At 49.7% G+C, this 20,771-nt stretch overlaps 1 protein-coding gene across 1 annotated transcript in view; it reads right to left on the bottom strand.

Annotated features, from left to right (window-relative positions):
* Positions 1 to 1,897, bottom strand: part of PKDCC (protein kinase domain containing, cytoplasmic) — a 39,780-nt gene extending 37,883 nt beyond the window's left edge. Inside the window, exon 1 of the mRNA XM_052806265.1 lies at positions 1,163 to 1,897. Coding sequence (XP_052662225.1) covers positions 1,163 to 1,825 — 663 coding nt within the window. The 5' untranslated portion in view covers positions 1,826 to 1,897. The remainder of the gene's footprint in view (positions 1 to 1,162) is intronic.
* Positions 1,898 to 20,771: the final 18,874 nt, after the last annotated feature.

Genomic DNA, 20,771 nt, shown 5'->3' with positions numbered 1-20,771 from the left:
CGGAAATAGGAAGGAAGGAAGGTTAATATCTATTTTCTTGTGGATAAACCATGACCACCCTTTCTTTGAACAGTATATGAAACTCGAGAGCTTTGATCGCTGGGATCTGAAGTTCTCGTGGGGGAGCTGGTACTCCTGCTGCTGAAGAAGAAACACAAAACTCCTTTACTCGATTCAGTTCAAAACACACCTACTGTGAGACCGTCTGGTCTAACGTTCATTTTTTATTCTACTGCAACGCTCACGCTATGCGAAACGCAATAGGAATTTCCATACCAGCATTTACATCCAAATGGACCCGTTGAGATTCATGCTGATGTGTAACAGTCCTACTATGCAGCCCTTCTGGCAAGTGCCGCGGTGTCGGCGCACTGACTAACAAGACTAACACTCGGCCTCTCCCAGTTGTTACTCCGTGGGCTGCTCCCTGTGCCGGGGCTGCGTGTACCCAGCGCGGCGCCGCGGAAGGGGCAGCGCCCGCCGAGAGCCACCGCGGACGCTGCCGGGGTGCCCCCCTCTGCCTCCTGCTCTCCAGGGGTGCCCGGAGCAAGCGGCGCTGGCATTCTAGACGGCCTTTATTTCCCACGTTTGGGGAGTGCTTTTGAATCGCCGAGTCCTTCCTCAGCTCTCGCCCTCGCCCCCTTCCTCACCTGGGTATTAATTTTGCGGACGAGGAAGAGCGATCAGAAAGCAAGCCGCAAGGCTGGCCGTGGCGGGCGGATGCCGGCCAGGTTAGCCCTGCTCCAGGCGGCAGGGGCGATGCCCCGCATCCCGCACCTTGCCCCGGGCTCGGTCCCCGGGCCCGGCGCGCCCCGCCGGGGCGAATGGCTTGTCGGCGCGCGGTGAGCACCGCTGATGGTACGGACCTTATCCCGGACCCGCGACGGGGAGGGCAGGCGAGGAGCCGCCGCGCCCGCAGGGACCTCTGCCTCGGCAACCGCCGGCCCCCACCGCGCCTCTAGACGGGGCCGCGGCTCCCCGCGGAGGCGGTGAACTCTCGGGGGCTTCGCGGCACGGCCCCGGCCCGCTCCCCGCTCACGCTCCGGCCAGCGGCGGTAGCACGGACAGGTTGCCCGCGGCGGGGCCAAGAAAACGGCGGAAACCCGGCGCAACCCGCCCGCCTCGGCGGCGCTCCGCGGCCGCCCGCGCAGGACCCGCGTACCTGCAGGACGTTGGCGTGGCGCAGCCGCTGCAGCAGGATCATCTCCTTGACGATCTTGTAGGCGGCCAGGCGGTAGCAGTCCCCCAGGGCGGAGAACTGCCGCACGCAGTGGGCGATGTCGTGCCCGCCGAAATCCACCGCCTTCAGCGCCACGGCCAGCGTGCGGTTGAGGACCGCCTTGTAGACCGCCTTGGTGTACCCCGAGCCCAAGTACTGCACGCCGCTGACATTGCGGATGTCGCGGCAGCCCAGCAGCGGCGGCTCCAGCGAGAGCTCGGCCGAGGCGCCGGCCCGCGGCCCCGCCGCCGCTCGGCCCCGCGGTCCCGGCTGCTCGGCCGAGGTGCGCGGCGGCGCCAGGTCCATCAGGCGCCGCTCCCGCGGCCGCAGCGGCCGCCGCCCCGCCGCCGCCGCCGCCCGGTGCTGCCGGTAGCGCAGCACCTCCTCGTAGCGCTCGCGGATCTGCCGCGCCAGGGCGGCCCGGCCGCCGCCGCCGCCCTCCTCCTCCGGCGGGTAGAGGGGGACGCCGGGCGGGGAGGGGGGCGCCCCGTCGTGGGGCGGCGGCGGCGGGTGCTCGGAGCCGGGGATGAAGAGGACGTTGAGCAGGGTGCCCAGGAGGAAGGCGAGGCAGCAGCCGGCCGCCACCGCCGTCTTCCTGCGCCTCATCGCCACTTCGCTGCCGGCTTGTCCAGCCTTTCGGGCTTCTCTCCTCTGCCCCTTCCCCGGGAACCAGCTCCGAGGCTTCCCCCCCCCCCCCTTCTTCCCCCCCCCCCTTTTTTTTTCCCTCCGGGCTGTGCCGGCGGCAGAGCGGACCCGGGCGCTCAGCCGGAGCTCAGCCCCTTACGGCGCTCCCGCATGACACTTGCCTCCCTGCTTTTAAGCCTCTGAAGCACTTATTATTAGCGGGACGCGGAGGAGGGCGGGGGGGCGGGGGGGATCCCCGGGTCGCTACCCCCCGCCGACGCGCACTGATTGACAGCCCGGCCCTTCCCGCGGCCCGGCCGAGCAGCAGGGGGGCCTGGGAAACGTAGTTCCCCGCGGAAGCCCCGCCGGCGAGGCCGGGAGCCGGGACTACATCTCCCAGGCTCGGCAGAGCCCCCCGGCGGGGAAGGCGCGGGGCGGGGCGGGACGGCGCGGGCGGGCCCACCCCCCGACGGGCGCCGCGGCCCCGGCGCTGGGGGTGCCGCAGCCGGGGGCTGCCGGGCGGGGCGGGAGCTGCGCGGCGGTGGTCCTCCTCACGCGTGTCCGCGCGGCGCGGTGAAAGTCGTGCCGGCGGCGGTTTGCGCGGGATGCCCTCGTCCCCGGCAGCCGCGGGGCGCGGGGGGGGGGACACACGCGAGGGAGACAAGCACCCGCGTACCCACAGAGGCGCACAAAGGCGGGGGGTTCCGATGCCCTTTCCCCACCTCTTTTCTCGCCTCCAAAATAAAGCAAAACGAGGCGGCTGCAGCCAAGAGCTGCGAGTTCACGATCCGGGGTGAAAGCCGCATCGTCGGGGTCTTGGTCGCTCCCCCTCCAGCCACAGCACAAGGCGGGCGCGGAGGGCGGGGGGGGGGGGCAGGGGAGCGGCGAGAGGGGCTCGGGGTGCCTGTCACCCACACGAGCCTCCAGCCACAAATCACGGTCTCGGCATGGGGTAGCCCCTGCCCTGTTGGAAATGTGAATTGCAGGGGTGAGTGCTAATGACATGGTTATCCATCAAGCCCACATTACGATGCTGTTAGCAACTAATTAACAAATACAATCAGCCCGCGAAACTTCCACAAAGGAAAGACCATCAACAAGAGAAAAGCCGTAAAGAGTCAGGCGAGGCAAAGTTCACCACAATGGAAGCGGGAAATCGTTTCCAATAAGGGAAAGGGACGAGCCATTTAGGTAATACACATCGGACGTACCAAAGGGAAAAAAAAAAAAAGAGAGAGAGAGAAAAGAAAAAAAAGAGAGAAAAAGAAAAGAAAAAAAAGAGAAAAAAAAGAAAAAGAAATTGGCGACGGCTCCCAGGAGCCAGCGTGCTGTGATCGCCAGCGTTTCCTTCAGCGCCGACAGAGAGCGGAGCCGGGGGAGGCTCGGCCCCGGCCCCCGCCCGCCCGCCCGCTGCCGGCGCCCGGACCCGCCGGGAAGCGCTCGGGGACCGGAGGCAGCGGCGAGACCGGGAGGAGGCGGGCGGAGGCAGCCTCTGGAGGGGATGTGGAAGATCGACCGGCTCTCCCAGCAGCCTCCTCTTTCTGTCGCTGCCTCCCGAGAGCCCTCCGCAGGCACCGGCGGCACAGCCCGCCCGCGGCCCCGCACACGGGGCGGGCGGAGGCGCGGGCAGCAGCCCGCCCGCAGCACACCGGACCGGGCGCCCCTTCCCCGCGGGACTCCCGGAGCCCGGCACTAACCACCACAGATGAATAACGGGGTGGGGGGGGCACGCGATCGCCAATTAAAATAAAAATAACACGGAAGGGTGGGGGAGGGCTGTGCCCGGCGGGGCAGCGGGCTCCCGGTGGCTGCGTGCCGTCCAGCCCCTGCCGTACTCGCTCCGCCCGCCGGGGCGGTGCCACCTGCCCTTCCCGCGGCTGCGGGGGTCCCCGCGGGGGGGAGAAGCACGCTGTGGGTGTTGAAGAGCCGGGAGTTTATGCTTGCCGTACCCCACAAGGGTTTTTCTTGGGGGAGGGGGGGCGTTAGGGGTTTGGGGTGGGGTTTGGTTAGCTTTTTTTTCACCTAATCGTTTCTGTTGTTATCCAGCGGGAGCAGCGGGTTTTTTTAGCTTTCAGCCATGCCAGGACAGCTTCGCTGCAGCTTTCCCGAGCCAGCCCCTGTTCCTGCTGCGGTCAGTGGGATTTCACGGGTGTAGAGGAGGACGGGTTGCAGGCCGGGATAAATTTTTGCAAAGTAAGCGGGTTCACAACGATATGAAATGAGTTTCCAAAGATGTCGGGACACCTGCAGGCCTCCCTGTTTTGAGTGGGATCCCACCACCACCCCCGCAGGCGGCGGGACGCTCGGATTGCCTTCCCGCCGTAGGTTTGGGAGAGCTGAATGGACCGACCTCCGCCGGTGCGCAGCCCCTCCTTCCCTCCCCCCCCCCCCCCCCCCCGGTAGGGCAGAGGCCTCCCGAGGTGCAATATTTTGCAGCCGGTCATCTCAGATCGCACGTTGCAGGTCAAGTCACCGCGGAGGGCTTCGCCAGCCCGCGCTTCCCGAGCCAAGCGCAGCAGGCGCGCAGCCCGCCGTCCTGCGCGTCCACCGGGGAAATCACGGCGATTTGCCCGAGAGCACTTGAAACGTGCACGCTCGGCTGGATTTATGGCTTGGCCGATGCTAGCCAACGCTTTCTATTCCTGCACGGATAGAGTCAGAGTAAAGTCGGGGCGGTTGTGCAAGCCGAGAAAGGAGGAGGCCCTGGAAGCGTTACGAGCAAGCCGTGTGATCTCAGCGGAATATTTCTTACAGGCCAAACCGGGGGCGACCCGAGGCCAACAACCTCTTGGAGGGAGGGGAGCCGGCTCCTCCGAGGCGCCGTGCCCGCCACGAAAGCGGAGGGTGCCCCGGGGGGTGCAGGCAGCCCCGGGGGAGCGGCTGAGGGCCCCCGGCGGGGCCAGCGCGGAGAGAGGGGGAAGCTTGCTTTGCCAGGTACCTCGCATGGCACCTGCACCCCTGCAAGCTTTGGGGGGGGGGGTACATCTCCGCGAGGTGGAGGCAGTGCCCGCTTTTGCTGGACGAGGAGAGGGTCTGCGGCGGAATGGGGGGGCGGGGCGGGCTTAACTTGTCACCGTGAGGAGGCTGTGATTTAAGGAGAGCAGCCCGAGGGGCCGGGGGGAAGAGTCACCCTTCTGCCTTCCCCTTTGCCTCTCCCCAAAAACGCGCCGCTTCGGGCCGGGCAGCGCCTGGCGCCGCGGAGGTTGCGCACCCGTCGCCAGCCCGCCGTGTTCGCGCAGTTTACGGGAACACAACCGGACTGCAAAACAGATGCTCCGCAACCCGTTAAAACGGGCCACCTGTTTTTCACATCACGCCCCATCTCAAAGCCGGTTTTCTTCATTATGTCCCTCCCGACAGATAGCATGAAATACATCACTCATTTAGATATGGGAGCCGACCTCTGGAGGACGACTTGCGCGGAGCACTTTGATGTTGAGAGACAGATTTCAAAAGACAGAAAGCCCCTTCCATGTTTCTAATTACCCCGCGCCCGGGGCCTGCCACTGATTAGAGCGGCGGTGCCGGGGCGAGGCGGGCGGGCGGCCCGGCTGGGCGAGGAGGGGCAGCCCGCCGCCCTAAACCGCGCTGCCGGGAAAACCGACAGGGGGGCATAAACAGAGCTACCGACTAAAGTCAACGGCGAGCTGGGGCGAACAGCAAACAGCCCGTGCCGGCGTGAAAACGCAGCAGAAGCGTTTTTCTGCATCCCCCTCCCCCGCACCCCCGGCCTCCCCGCCGCCGAAGGAGATTTAGGAGCAGACGCTATCTGCTCCTGCAGCCAAGGCTCTTTTGCAAGACGGTGCGCTGAAAGCATTACAGACCTTGCTAACGGTTCTGCTCACATGCGAGCCTTTTATCTCGGCAGCGCAGTTGGAAACGCTGAATCACCGCGGAGAGAGGGCGGACTGAAGGGTATTTTTTCATACGCAACAGGCTGCTCTTTATTTGATCTTCACAGTCCCTATTTCTATCAATATTCCTAAAGCTGAGGGATCAAACACGGAAAAATTAAAACCATGCTACCACGCTAAATAAGATTAAGATCGTGGCAATATATTGACTGCTCCCTGGGGAAATAATTTTGTTGCTGCAGGAGCTGTGGCCGTCCTGGAGGCAAAGCTTGCGTTTCAGGAATGGGTGACGGGAAAGGGAGGTTTGGTTGAGTCTGCATCCAGACCCGTCTAGGAGCAACTGCCAGTGCCCATGCTCCTGTCCCCCTCTGTGCTCCCAGCCCAGCTGCATGGGCATCGCTGGTCTATGGAGTCAAAGAAATTTGCCAGGCTAAGCTCAGCTATCCCTGGTTTTACACCCACAAGCAGGCATCTTCAAGTGAGCCCTACTGTTGGTCTCAAGGGATTTTGACTCCAGGCCCCAAGAAAGAAGTCCCACATTTTCAAGTGCGGGTAGCTTCACAATCTCACTTAAAAACCACAACGGGAAAAATGTTGAGTTGGTATCCTTCAGAGCTTCTGCTGGGGAGGTTTGTTCTTCCAGAAGTGTTCTGCGCTCACATCACTCCCCTTTGACACTTAAGAGTTAATTTTCTTTTGAAAGGACTTCATAACCTGTTGAATTCCTGGCCACCTGTTCTGGCTGCTTATGTGGAAGGAGAGCTTTTCTTGGAAAGCCCAGCCTGAGCCGCAAGGCCAGAAGTCCCTTGAAAATGCAAGTCCATGTCCTGCACGCCTTTTTGCTGAGGGCTCCTCCATGTCCAACCTCTCCGTCATTCCCTGCTTTGCCAAGGTCTTGTCAGCTTTCAGGGCAGGGTGGAAAGCCTCTCTTTCCTCAGAGATGTGGGACCAGTGGTGGGCCCTTGGATGCATGTATTTCGCAGCCTTTTTTAAGTTTTCTTCCATGGCAAAATCTTTGTAGTGCTTTTTACTTTAAACAAGATCTCTTTTTTTGATGTTGTTTCTTCCTTTTCTCTCAGGAAACCCACTCCCTCGTATATTTGAAGCAAGCTGAGATGCAGCCAATTGTATTAGTTCTGGCTGGAGCAAAAATGCATAATGAAACACTGGATGTGTGCTGTGAGTCCAAAATAAATGGTCACTAGCAGAGCCAGCAAAAACCTGCAAGCACAGACGGTCTGCAAAAAAAGGAAAAGCTTGGACTCTACCTGCGGTGCTCTGCATTTTTCCAAAGGGAAAAATGAACTTTGGGGTTTAGAGAGCTTGGGAAGAGACACCGGGGCACAGTGCCTTTTTGATTACATTTGTGAATTGTGATGATTCTTGTATGTTTTGTGAATACAGCATCTGTAAGTGGGAGAAGATGTTTTATCTCCTAACCTGTATTCTCAAAGCACAGCAGTTTGGGTTTTTATGTGCCAGATGTCAGTGTGCCCTGATTCTTCAGGCAGTTGGGATTAAAGCTTCCTTGTATCAGAGAGGTGTTACAAGGATAACTCCATTAATGCATGTGGAAATCTGGTACTGCAGCGATAAAGACCCTGTAAATATTTACACAGACAAGCAAGCTCATGGAAATTTTGCATTATTAGCTTAACATCATTACAAGGAAGTAGTTGAGAAAGTCAGCAGTATATTACATTTGCTTTTGGTTTTAATTAAACATTGACAACATATCTGGTGCTGCTTCAAGCCACAAGATTCAGAGGGTCACTGCTCTAAATATTTTACAATCTGCAGGGAAATATCAAGTCTCAAGAGAAGGAAAAAAGTAACATAGCCGCTATAAGAATAAATCTTGCCAGTCAGACCTTTTACACTTTTAAGAGTTAATAAAATAGTGGGTAAAGAACAACCAGAGGATATAATTTATTTGGACATTCAAAAGCCTTTTGATAAACACCCATACAAGAAACTGTTAAGGAAACTTGGTAACCACAAAGTGAGAGGTAAAGTCCTGTCATGGATTAAAATCTGGCTATAAATGGGTATGGAATAAATGGCCGATTCTAGCAGGGAAAGAGATTAATAATGAGGTGCCCTAGAGAGCAGGACTCAGACCAATATTGTTTAATGCTTTATTAATAACCTGGGGGTGAGTAGTGAAGTGGCAAAAGTTGATGTCAATAGAAAAGTACTTAGCTTAGGTCAGGAGCAACTTCAGAAGAATTTAATAAAATGGCAGGACCATGCACAGAAGTATGAGGGCAGTTTGGAAATTGCCTTCAAAACCCACAGCAGCGCTCCTGCTCCTCCTGGCACGTGGACCTGTCCCTCCCACATCTCTACAAAGGTGAGGGTAGGTAAGCTGAGGACAGGCAGATGTTTCCAAGCATCTCAAGTACTTTTTCACTCCTCCCAGTTGCTGCCCAGCTCCCCAAGCTCATTATGCCAGGAGGAAAGAGTGAGCTCCCACATGGCAGGCCCCTCTACCAGCCTGTGAATAATATCCCTGTGAGCTCCTCCAGTAATTGTTTAAAAAAGCTGATGTGAGTTTCCATGGCTGATCCTTCCCTGAGGACAGGCCAAACGCTGTAGGTCACCTCTCACAGGCATTTCAAAAATTACGTGTTTGGTCTGACGAGCGTGACACGGCAGCAAGCCTCAAGTCTGCTTAGTCTAAGAACGTAAGCTCCTGGGTGCTGCCTGGCACCTGGAAAAACAAAACCTGCCAGCACAGCTGGGGTGCAAATACCTATATGAAAATAGCAGTCACATCATCTAGTGCGTAACAGGGTAAAGACACAGGCAGCTGCCTGAACTTATGCCACTGAGCTTCTGGGTGAGTTGTTTAGGTGAGTTATTTACTCTGTGGCTTTTTCTTCCCACTATTTCACTCTTACGGTGTGGCTGTGTCTTGCTGGACCGTGTTGATGTGAACTGTAGCATCATGACCTTGCGCAGGCCTGAATTCACATTGCAAGCTCTTTATTTGAGCCTGGTACACGGACAAATGTACTTAGCAGCAGTCTGGATGACATTCAGTGCTATCTTTGTGTAATCTCATTGCTGCCGGTCCTCTGTTCAACTGTTCTGTCTTCTCCACAGTGCCACCCAAACACAGTGCAGGCTGCTATGGCTTTTGAAAGTAATGACATTCATAGCAATTCAAATGGCTGTTTTTCGCAGGGATTTATTATTGTCTTCTTTTTAACCAGTGGGTCATTTCCAAGGATACTATTCTGGAAAAGAAAGTAACTCATAAAGAAATGTTTTTAAAAATCCTCTTGATATGACTTGTAAAGTATTTTGAAGTACCACCCACAAAAGAAATTGTTTTTAGATCCCCTCTTTCATCTGATGATTTATATTACATTAGAAATCTCCCGTGTTCCCAGTGTCGGGACCCCAGAGTAGTAGGTGGTGTGTCAGTGCTGACCACAGAGGGCTCTGTTCCCAAAGGGAACTGGAAGGAGTCACACCCCAGGTGGGAAGTCCACATGCACGTGGGAAGTGACTTACCTCCGATCATGCAGCATCCAGGAGACAACCCAGGGCTTGCCCCTCTCAGTGAATCATGCCACCTCACCTTGTCCCCGCGTTTGTAGTTCAATCCAAGCTCTTCATGGCTTGTGGGCACTCTTGGATTCTTACTTTTACTTCTTTTTTTTTTTTTCTTCATAATCTGAAATGAAAAACCATACACACATGCACATAATATGCATTCTGCCTAATAAACAATAACCTAATACTTTAATGCAGGGGGGTGGGCTCCAGGTGCGAATAGGCTTTATTTGTGGAGTTTTATGAATTGACATCAAATGAGGACCTGCTCAGAAGTGAAAGAACAGCTTGAGCAGCACTGATCTAACTGCTCAGCACGTGTAACCAGGGGTTCTGCCAAGGATCAGGTTGGAAAGGAGTGATTTTGCAGGCCAGGGGTGCATGCTGTGTTTGCTGCTGAGCCTGAGGCGCAATTCTCTCTGGCTGTGGTTCACAGAGTTATTACGGGAAGCAAAATGTTCAGGCAACATCAAGGTAACATTTGCAATAAGTACGATACTACATGAGCATAGTGCGCAGTCATGCAAACGTGAAGGTCACTGAATGATTTGGGATTGATGGTTTAAAATTGGTACGTTTTACCATCAGCACCATTAGCACCATCACTTTTCTCCGTAAGCACCATCCAAAGAAAAGCTTTGGGAGCTTGTTCTGAGGAAACAGGATAGGCCGGAGTCTGGGGCAACCTGTGGCTCTGGGCAGCTGCAGCATTAAAGCAAGAAAGCCTAAAACAAGCATTTGACTTCAAACTGCCAAGGCAGAGCCCTGGCATTTCCCTGGAAGTGGCTGCCCTCTGTGTGCCTCGCTGCCCTGCCCAGGTGAGGTGGGAGGTACGGCTGCCTCCGCTGTGTTTAGTACTCATCTCTCCAGGCTCTGCTTGTGGTCTTCTTCTATTTCCCATCTTCACCACTGAGCCTGCTTCTTCCAGCACACCCCCTTTTCCCTCCATGCAGCAAGCCCCTCCGGGCATCCCTTCTGCTTCTTCCTCCTGCCAGCAGAGGAAATGGCAGTTTCTCTGCCCTGCCCTGCCCTGCCCTGCCCTGCTGCTCCTGCTGCTCCTGCTGCTCCTCCTCCTCCTCCCCCTCCTCCTCCTCCTCCTTCTCCTTCTCCTCCTTCTCCTCCTCCTCCTTCTCCTCCTCCTCATCCTCCTTCTCCTCCTTCTCCTTCTCCTCCTCCTTCTCCTCCTCCTTCTCCTTCTCCTTCTCCTTCTCCTCCTCCTCCTCCTCCTCCTCCTCCTCCTCCTCCTCCTCCTCCTCCTCCGGGCTTTTGAGGGCTGCAGTGACCAAGCCACTTCCAGCAGGACGATGCTGATTCTTTTCCTCCTGACTCCCAGAACAATTAGCAAAGGTTGGCATTTTGTTAATCCAGGTGTAATTAATCACCACCAATGTTTCTATTTTAATTCCTCTGTCCCTATAGTCTTGAAGAGCTTTAGGAACTGTGAGCTTTTATACGCAATTGTAGAAGATACTGATGTGGATATTTTGCCAGGCCATAAAATCCTTTGCAGCAGTAGTAGTTTTTTTAGAGGGCTTAAACAATTTTGGATTAAAATCAGGACAGAAATACAAGGGCCAGACTGGAGAGGTACAGAATGAGGTTGTCTGAATCTTAGTTGCTCCAGCAGCATAGAGCAATGGAAAAGATCAGGAGCAGAGTGTTTTGTACTCAGAAGACGATTACTTGCTATCTACCAGTTCACAGCCATGGCAAAGAGGAAGACCTGGATCTGTAATTTATCCCTGTGCCCTTGGTATCTACCTCCAAGGGTGCTGGTAGGATAATTGCAGTAGTGGTTCTTAGAGATGGGAATGCGGTACTTCCTATGAGAGAACCCAAGACTGAGTCCAAGAAAGATGTCAGGTCACTTTACAGCCTCTCATTTGAATAGACAAGATGTTTGAATTGTTTCTCAGAGTCACTTAAAAAAAAAGGCATGTGAAAATGTCAAAGAATTTCCTCTTTCCCTTTCCCACCCAAATACAAAATCAAATAAAAGCAAACACATGGGACACAAATATAAGAGCAGCCCCCTCTGCACGTATTCTCTGTGATACACAGGCTGTTTCCAGATGTATGGATTAGACCTCATCCAACTAGTGCTTAAAGCTCAGCCTTAGCATATCGATTGAATACTCACCAAGTTGGAAACTTCTGGGAAAACTAATGCACTCGGTGGTCAGGCTCACACCTTCGGCCATGGTACTGGTCACTGCATCTATTCTGTGGTCCTGTTGCCATCTCTTCATTCCAGTTAGACCATTTTCAAGCCTGCTAAAGCATAGATTTAAAGTCCTTGGAGTGTAATTAAAAATGAAAAATAAATAATGATTTTTTTTGTCTTTTGCCTGAATATTTTTAAATCAACTGTTGCTATGGTATAGGAAATATATAGCCCTGACAGTACAAGCAGTGAAGTACACTCATGGTGAAAAAGCACAGCATCAACACTGCATCACGTATAAAAACCCAACTGCATCACGTATAAAAACCAAACCCACAAGTGTTTAAAAGCACTTCAGGATCTGCACTCAGAAACAGTTCAAGATTTTCACATTATGTGTATGAACATCTCACATAACTACTTTTGCTCATTGAGTATTTGTATGTGTGGTTGGACCCTGGATGAGAATTTTTCAGATGTAAATATGCCTGCAGTAATAGTAGGTACATGGGCAATAGGGCATCGCTGCTCTTGTGCAGGGCTCACACCTTAGGCTGTAGTTATTACTGCCTAACATGGTGCTCAGTATTTTTGGTCCTGATTCCAATCCTAACCTGCTTCAGCACTGACCTCTTATTTTGAGTGATATTGGTATGAATAAGTCTAGACCAAGGTTCCTGGGGCTATAGATGTACAACAGGCATGTCAGCTTTACAACAGCCAACTTTATGGTGCCAACATAGGATTTTTATGTTCATGTTATGCACCAGAAGAGCCTGGGCATCCCAAGAGGGAGAACTAACTGCAAATGGGACTCAGGACAACCGTCAGACTGAGAAAAGAGCCGCTTAAGCTCATCAGCAAGTACAGAGTGCAATATAGAGTTAGGTGTCTGGCTTAAGGCTGAAAGGTGATGCCTCTGCACTTGGGATTCGGACCCTGAAACACCCCTAGCTCCCATGAAAAAGCAGAGACTGAGGCTCCGTACTGCTACCTCATCGTGTAACCTGGTGGTTAGGATTGTCCTGCAATCCAGGAGACGTACATACCTGAATCCCTGTACTGCCTGACCAGAGTTCGTCCCTTGTCCCTCACCTCTTACTGGAGTACTCTGGCAGGAGAGTACATGGTGGGATTCCCTCCACCATGACTACTCATGATGGGCTGTGTATTAAAAACTATTACAGAAATTATTCTGTACTGTGGTGTTTTTTATTAGCTGCTGCATAAAAGAATTGAGAGTCAGTCCCTGGTTAAATGATGAATGGAAGAAACAGAGACACACAGCACACACATTTCCAGCAGTTAGGGCACATTTAACTCTAACAACACAAAAGGTGGATTTAAAGGCCAGTCTGCTGACGTTGGCTTTAGGAAAGTAAATGCACTGACTCACAGACCCAGGGGAGATGCCCAGCGGTGCTCTGCGAGGCCGGCTGAGCCCCGAGGATGGCTGCAGAATCAGGCCCTCCCCGGGTGCTCACACCTGCACGGCTCGGCATGTGCCCCGCGGGAAGGGGAGCACCCCGCAGCCTTGGCTGGCGGAGAATGACCTGCCAACTGGCTTTGGGCACCCCTGGGTCAAGGGTCGAAAGGATTTCTGAGGATTTTTCAGGTTCTGAAGCTTCCAGGTGCTTAGAGAAGCAGGTAATGACTACATCTGTCTATGGAAGTGTTTTTTCTCACAGCGTTTTGAGGATGGATATATCCTCAGTCAAATGTGGTTACACTTTGCAGGGGGCTTTTTATTCCCACCTTTCTCTAAAGCATAATAGATACCAGCCAATAAAGTCAGCAGCATTGTTTTGCAAGTAGAAAAACTGTATAACTGTGTATAGTCCTTTATTATTCATAAAATATTCCTTGATAATTTAGCTCTGTTTATCCTGAGAATTAAAAAAAAAAACCAATATGCTGTTATTCAGAAAAAAAACCCAAAACCAAAAAACCTTAAAAATTGTTTTAGTCCTCAAATCTAGGTCAGAGACTGGAGCCACCTTTCAATCTAGCAAAATCACATTGATCTCAACTGCTTTTCCAGAAATGCTGAGAATTTTATATTCTTTGAGCACCCCAATGGGCTGAAAATATTCCTGACAGATTAGTAGGCTCTCAGCTACTGCTCCAATTCATAGAAATTAAACCTTCCATCATCTGGTTTTTATATTTGGAAAATGTCAGCTATACTTCCTATCACGTATATTGTTGCTTCAATGCACTGAGCCTTCTGTGAATTTCAAAACACATAACTCAGCTCTCAAGCATTTCTTTTGTAAATATTGATAATGGTTTCAAGTTCTTTATTAAATAACTTTTTAATGAGTTTGAGGACAAAGAACTATTTTTTCACAGTCTCACAAAGATAAGAATCATAACATATCTTTCTGTACCATGGAACACATGGTTCTCAATACCTCATTGTGCAGCATAGGTTTTCCTCACTTTTTAAAAGTTTACTTAAACAAAAAAAGCCCCACAATTACAAGAAATAAAATCTAAGCAGGCCATACTAAAATGTCCAAAATTGCATGCAAATGCTATGTGACAGCTTTGCAGGTCAGTGCGTGCTGGCATTTGGAGCAGCATTAGGAAGCTCCCTTTTCCCCTTTAATCCAACAGCGAACAACTACAAAATGCCACCATCACTCCTTAATAAGGTTCAATGCATAGACCTCTCCTTGCTCAGTGTTATTTATTGCCTGCGTTTTTACCAGAAAGGATCCCTGTGTATACACTTAGGATTGAAGACAATAAAATATTATGGCAAGGTTCACCAGGGGAAGTTTCCAGGGAGAGGTTTTTTATCAGTTTACAGGCATGGTCAAGGTCCTGCAGCGGAGCTCCTTTTTGGAGCAGGCTGTAAACAATTTACATGGGGAGGTAAGAGGAAGTCTTTAGGGTGCCCTGAAAAATGTTAAGTTAGAGAAGTTCTGACCTCTGTCTTCTAGACCTGGCCCAGAGGACTGATGTTTACTAGCAAGCATGCAGCTCTCTAGGAAACTGCATACTGTCAGTAGAAGTAGGGTTATTTTTTTTAATACATTTCAATTACAAGTTGGACTAGGCAGCAGTATACTAAATCAAATATGCTGTACAACTAATTTTCTCTATAAAACCCCAAATGTTTACCTTTGAACTTAAAAATGTTGCCTTCAGGCATATAGTATTCCAGCCAGCTGTAGTTTAAATGCATGGTGCAGGTTCCGTAGCTTGCTTCTTCATTCAACACTCAAAATCATTCATGTTTGCGAAGCGGAATTAAAAGCTGGCTAGGAACAGATTACTGGTCCCCTGATATTAGCCTTTCTTCTCACACATTCCCTCGAAGACTTTCAGGTCTAATAATAACATTTTCCTGTGCTGGTCCTATTGACAGCTTGAAACCTTAATGACAATCCATTTGAAATGTAAATACTTGGTCTTATTTGTATGTTTATTCAAGGGAATTTGTATTGAATCATTTAGCTGTGACACTACAAACAGAGGTCAAGAGACAAACAAGGAAGTTTAGGTGCTTTCAGATGGTGTTTTAGGCCTGGCCCACAGCTGGACATGTTGCCAAAGCTGTGCTTTCTCAGAAGGCTGAGAGAGACATCTCAGCCTCTCCAGTCTCCACCTGCACAATTTTTCTTGTTAAAATTAAATACAAAGGCATGCATTTGCACTGCTGGCTTTTGGTTTGGGTTTTTTTTCCCTGAAGTCAGGATGGCAACAAAGCCACAGAACATCCCTATTAAACATGTAACCAAAAGATAAGGGTTGGGAAAGGAGCTGTTGTTGATTACTGGCTAGCAGGTTCTTATTTGCATCTATTATTTTAACGATGCTGAGACTTGGCTGCAGTGTTTAGGACGTGTTAGGTCACTGAGAACATTCCAAAGGTATCTTTTCAGCCGTTTCCAGTTAAGGAGTATATTTTACTGAGTTGTGAATTAGAAGAACCATTCAATCTTCCATCTTTGTCATTGTGCCAACACACGGGAAATGACCTCGTCCTAAAAGCTGAGCACCTGCAACTCTCATCAAGATCCATCTAATGTCACCCATTGCTTTTCAGACTCCTAAACGGGCCTCTTACAATCTACCTGCTTCAAATTCCCTGAGGATTTATTAGCTCAGAACACAGATTACTTGTCTTGGTATCAGGGATTTCCTTTCTTTTGAACGGGAACATAAAAACACAAAGAAAGTCTAAACTCAAGTAATGTGAAAATATTGTGTTTGAATCCAACCCATACATTCAGAGTTACAGTTGAATGTCTGACTTCAACTTGAAATGCGATGCTTTGACTCTGCATATGATCTTACGGCATATAAAATGTTTGGAAGCCTTTGAAAAAATGGAAATATTCTTGGCTTTGGTTACGCTCTTATTATTATGCTTTCTTTAATGCATTTATGGTTGGCACAATAGATCTTTACATTTATCAAGCTCGGGTAGCAAGTTTCAGGACTCGTGAAATCCATGTCATTACTGATTGTAATGGTAGTACGCTGTCAAGTCTGTTGTGCACTTTACAGATGATGTATCTTTAGGTGAGAAGATCCTCATGCATAAAAGCTATAGTCCAAAAGCTTGATCCAAATCTTCCTGAAACCTTTCCAGTTTATTTCAGTGACATGTGGGACTAAGTTTGAAACGCTGAGCTCTTCTTTCTTAAGAGGTGAGCAGTAAAGTACAGCCACCTGCAACTTTACATTACCCTGAAATTGCCCTACTTTTGCCCTTTTAAATTCAGACAAAGCAATAAAATTTAATGTGTATGTGCACTTACTGCATTAAAATTAATGGTTTCATTTTCAGGCTGATTACTGACCATGATCTTAAATGAAATTAGTTCTTCTAGAAGATGGCTAAGTACCCTTAGAAGTGAATACAGTTTTTTAGACATATTAAAAATGCAACATAGAGAGCAATGAAAATTTCATGCTCAACAGGCCCAAATGCCTTAGCGATCTCAGGTTTTTTTGATAGGTCCTGACAAGAAATAATCTCTGAGCTTCATTCAACAGCTGACTCAAGTCTGAGTTAAAAGGAAAAAAAAATCAGTTGTCTTGAAAGGTTTAAATGTAATCCCTTCTAATGAAGAATATTTTTTTTCCATTGCTCTATGCTTGCTTTTAATCCTATCAGAAGTCTTCTGTAAGAACACCTAAGCAACTTTATACATGGCTTATTTTGAAGAAGAGATCATACATTCATCGAGCATGTTCAGCAATGTTCTCCCAGGGGTGACTTTTGTATTATGAGAGTAAAACTTTAAAGCACATAATTAATTAGCAGTCAGAGCTAGCTGGATGTGAATGGAAGTGAGGAGCTTGCAATCGGACCAAATTAATACAGTCACGTAGTCTGCAGAGCCTGCAAGCTTACGGTTCCATTCAGCCAGATGCTGTGTGACTCCAGGAAGGAGTCAGTCCCTGTCCCACAAGTCTGTTATTGAAAAGAAACTCTTTGCCATTCTGTGAAGCGATCTTCAAAGATTTTAAATTATTCCAAAACTGATATTGTTACCCGTACAAATACTGATCAGTGGTTCACTCTTCCATCAGTCAACTTGAAATGCATGGAATTCTTTCAAGGCTGGAGTATGAATTGAGGGGAATGAATGTGTTCTCAGGTAAGAATTTAATCGATAGGAAAAGGTATCTGAACCAGGAGATGACTGGAAGACATAGTGTCAAATAACTGTCATGGTTTAACCCCAGCCAGCAACTAAGCACCACGCAGCCGCTCACTCACTCCCCCCCCACCCGGTGGGATGGGGGAGAAAATCGGGAAAAAGAAGCAAAACCCGCGGGTTGAGATAAGAACGGTTTAATAGAACAGAAAAGAAGAAACTAATAATGATAATGATAACACTAATAAAATGACAACAGTAATAATGAAAGGATTGGAATGTACAAATGATGCGCAGTGCAATTGCTCACCACCCGCCGACCGATACCCAGCCAGTCCCCCGAGCGGTGATCCCCCACCCCCACTCCCCCCAGTTCCTATACTAGATGGGACGTCCCATGGTATGGAATACACCGTTGGCCAGTTTGGGTCAGGTGCCCTGGCTGTGTCCTGTGCCAACTTCTTGTGCCCCTCCAGCTTTCTCGCTGGCTGGGCGTGAGAAGCTGAAAAATCCTTGACATTAGTCTAAACACTACTGAGCAACAACTGAAAACATCAGTGTTATCAACATTCTTCGCATACTGAACTCAAAACATAGCACCCTACCAGCTACTAGGAAGACAATTAACTCTATCCCAGCTGAAACTAGGACATAACCTTGTACTGTAATTTCACTGGGATCCCATAAGCTCTGAAATCAAAGCTAGTTCCACTGAACGCTGTCTATGCTCCCAGTCCTATTCAAAAGTTGGCAAAGTATTATCTTCATAGCTAGTCATGGTGTACAGTTAAAGTATGATGGCATTGTGTTAATGCGTGGACTGTTTATTACACTTGCTGCACTTTCTAATGTAGTAATCTTTCCTCAGTTTTGCATTCATTACATGTCCTCATAACAGATGACCGAAGTTGCAAAATGTGAGCTGTGTATCAAACTTTGCAGAAACATAGAGGCTCTCCCTGTGCATCTTCTAACATGTTAATAGACATACATGCAGGCTGCATACTCAGCAATCAACGTCTAACAGCCTTCACAAGTTTAGCAATCAACATCTGGAAAATTGGCAGAACCAAGCTCAGGATTTGGATTATAGCTTTTTTTTCACAAGGTGTGCAATTGTCCTAGGCAAATAAAGCCCTTAAGCCCCATAAGGAGCTTTAGAGTATGCAATTACTTTAAAGGACAGCCGTTTAAAGGACACTGAAAGCATCACAAAGTTTTACAGTCTATGTGGCAAGACTTTCCGGCTCTTAATTACCAAACTCAAACCAATGATAACAGTTTGTCTCATGAGGAAAAAAATATCCTGATAGATGTTCCTAGTCATACACACAGTTCAGCAGTTGGGGATCTCTGGATGGAAGAGTACAGGTATTTTTCTTTAGTTCCTTCTGTTAGTTACCTGCCAGGGAAAAAAGAGTTGTGCAGGTGTCCCAATGTTCCCCTTATTTTCTCCCTGAATATGAGCTCTACAGCGGTGCCAGAGAACAGAAGTGTCTTTATATTATATTGCAACAATGGACTGAAGGACATATTCCTGAACCTAATCACCGTATGTAAGAAAGGCAGCACTGTAGCTAGGACCCAGAGGGAAGAAGCCCACAAAGTTCTTTTGTAGGCTGTTTTCTTGTGGAAAGGATTCAAAAACGATGCTGCTGAGCAGTTGATGCCTTATTTACTTTCCTGGTTTTGTTTTAACCCAGACTGGCTTACGTAAAAGGAGACTCCAACACACTCACCCAGCACTTCTCGCTTGAGGCGATGAACCTAGCAATTTCATCTATCAGTTGCACCAAACCACAGCACACTTTTCTAAGCTTAGCCTGTTATTGTCTTTCAGGCTGCAGAATAACCCAGGGCAATGGAACAGTTACTGGCACTATAAATGTTTTCAGACACTGAAGCTAGTAATATGCAACCTTATTTGAATTAAATTACCTCTTTAAGAGAGTCTGAAACTGGATGACTTCATGTAATTCATTATGTTTAAGAAGGCGGTTTAGTGTGGCAAGTTAAAACCCATTAAATTGCTCTGTAGTTTTCTTGGCTGTGGTTGTTTTTCTTAAGTGAAAGTAATTAAACATAAATATTTACTAATATCCCAGGCTGTGAAACTCTATAGCCAGTAAGAGGAACAAGGAGAACCGACCCAGCGTTGACTTCCTACGTTAATACCCCACGCTGGCTGAAACATGCTTGCTGACTTTTTCACAAACAGGGCCAGCCGATATGGAGCTCGGGTGGGGAAATCAGAAGCTGAGCAGTTGAATTTATTTAAACAAGGGGAGGAAACCACCACTCAGATGTGATCTTTTTTTTTATATGCAGGATTGATGCAATGGGCAGTAAGACATCACAAGTAAATTGGCTTTTCACCTACTGATCCTGTCCAAAGACCTGCTCCGAAAATCTGTTGATGTCAATGGAAAAAGCCCCCTGAGTTGCGTGGGTCCTGCATCAAGGCCATACTTTCACAAGCACTGTAAATAAGCACAGGCGAGCCCAGCCACAGAGACAGCACTGCCTTCTCCTGCCCTAGCCATCCCACCTCACTGCTGCTAAACCATCTCCCTCCGGCCAGCACAAGTGTTGGCTGCGGCCATGCGGAGAACCCATACCAGCAAATACCAACCAGGGTCGGTGCTGCCAGCTTAGCTTAAGGTTTCTGTTGCTGTAAAGCAAAACTCCCCTTGCCAGGCTACTGTAAAGCTGGTGAGATGGCAGACACTGGTAGGGGCAGGAAGCTGTGTTAGTCTAAGTAGTATAAACTCCCAATATGTGTGTTCTTGAGGGGCCCGTCAGGACAACAACAACAAATGGGTCCAGACTGGCCCAATGTGCCCAGTGGATATCTCAGGGTTAAGACTCCAGCTGAGACCTCTTCAGATCTGATTTTCAGAGACAGGTATATGAGAGTTAGCCTTGAAATAGTACTCTCTACTCTCTCTTTATACTCCATTTGAAACTAAGGGGCCTCTCGTAACTCTTTAGGAGTCCAAGGTAATAGAGTTAAGCAGAGTTAAATTATTTGTATGCTGTGGTACTTCACTAAGTTGATCTATGGACAGATTTTAGCCTTTCTACACAGACCGGGCCCACTTCATGGTTATAGTAAGACCTCTTTTCCCCAGCATCTGATAAAAGCACTCTCATAAAAGACCCAAGTTCTCCTACGTTGTCAGAGAAATACGAATCTGCTTAGCTTGAAGAAGATATCAATTGCTGGCCCAGGGGCACTACTCCCAAAGTGAGGTACCATGCACCGAGAAAAAGAGCAACAAAACCTTAAAGCAGATGGCGATTACGGACAGACATATGCCTGACCCTCCGCCTTCTCCGTACCTGCTGCCTTCCGTCGCGTGCATGGCAGGATGCGAGGGCAGCCAGTGTCTCAGAGCACCAGGCTGGGGCAGCGCGGCCTTTGCAGAGCAGGGGTGCGGGAGGGTTTCCCAGCCCCGAGGGCGGGTGCTGAACCCTCTGCCCCCAACACAGCCCTTCCATCACCCCAACTGCAGTGGGGTGCCCCAGGGCCACAGCAGCACCCCTCGGCTGAGCGCCCAGACAAGCAACATTATTAAAAATATCATGAAGCTCTAAAGCCAAGCAGCTCAGCTGGAACAGGTGTCAGGCAGGGGGAAAGCTTGAATTACAGGGACAGGGGAGGTTTGTTAGCAAATTCTTTGGTTGAGCTTTTACCCAGAGATCTTGTTGCTGCATGTTTAATA

This window comes from Harpia harpyja, chromosome 13, assembly GCF_026419915.1.
Source record: "Harpia harpyja isolate bHarHar1 chromosome 13, bHarHar1 primary haplotype, whole genome shotgun sequence".
NCBI lineage: Eukaryota > Metazoa > Chordata > Aves > Accipitriformes > Accipitridae > Harpia > Harpia harpyja.
This window is presented reverse-complemented; position numbering and strand designations above follow the sequence as displayed.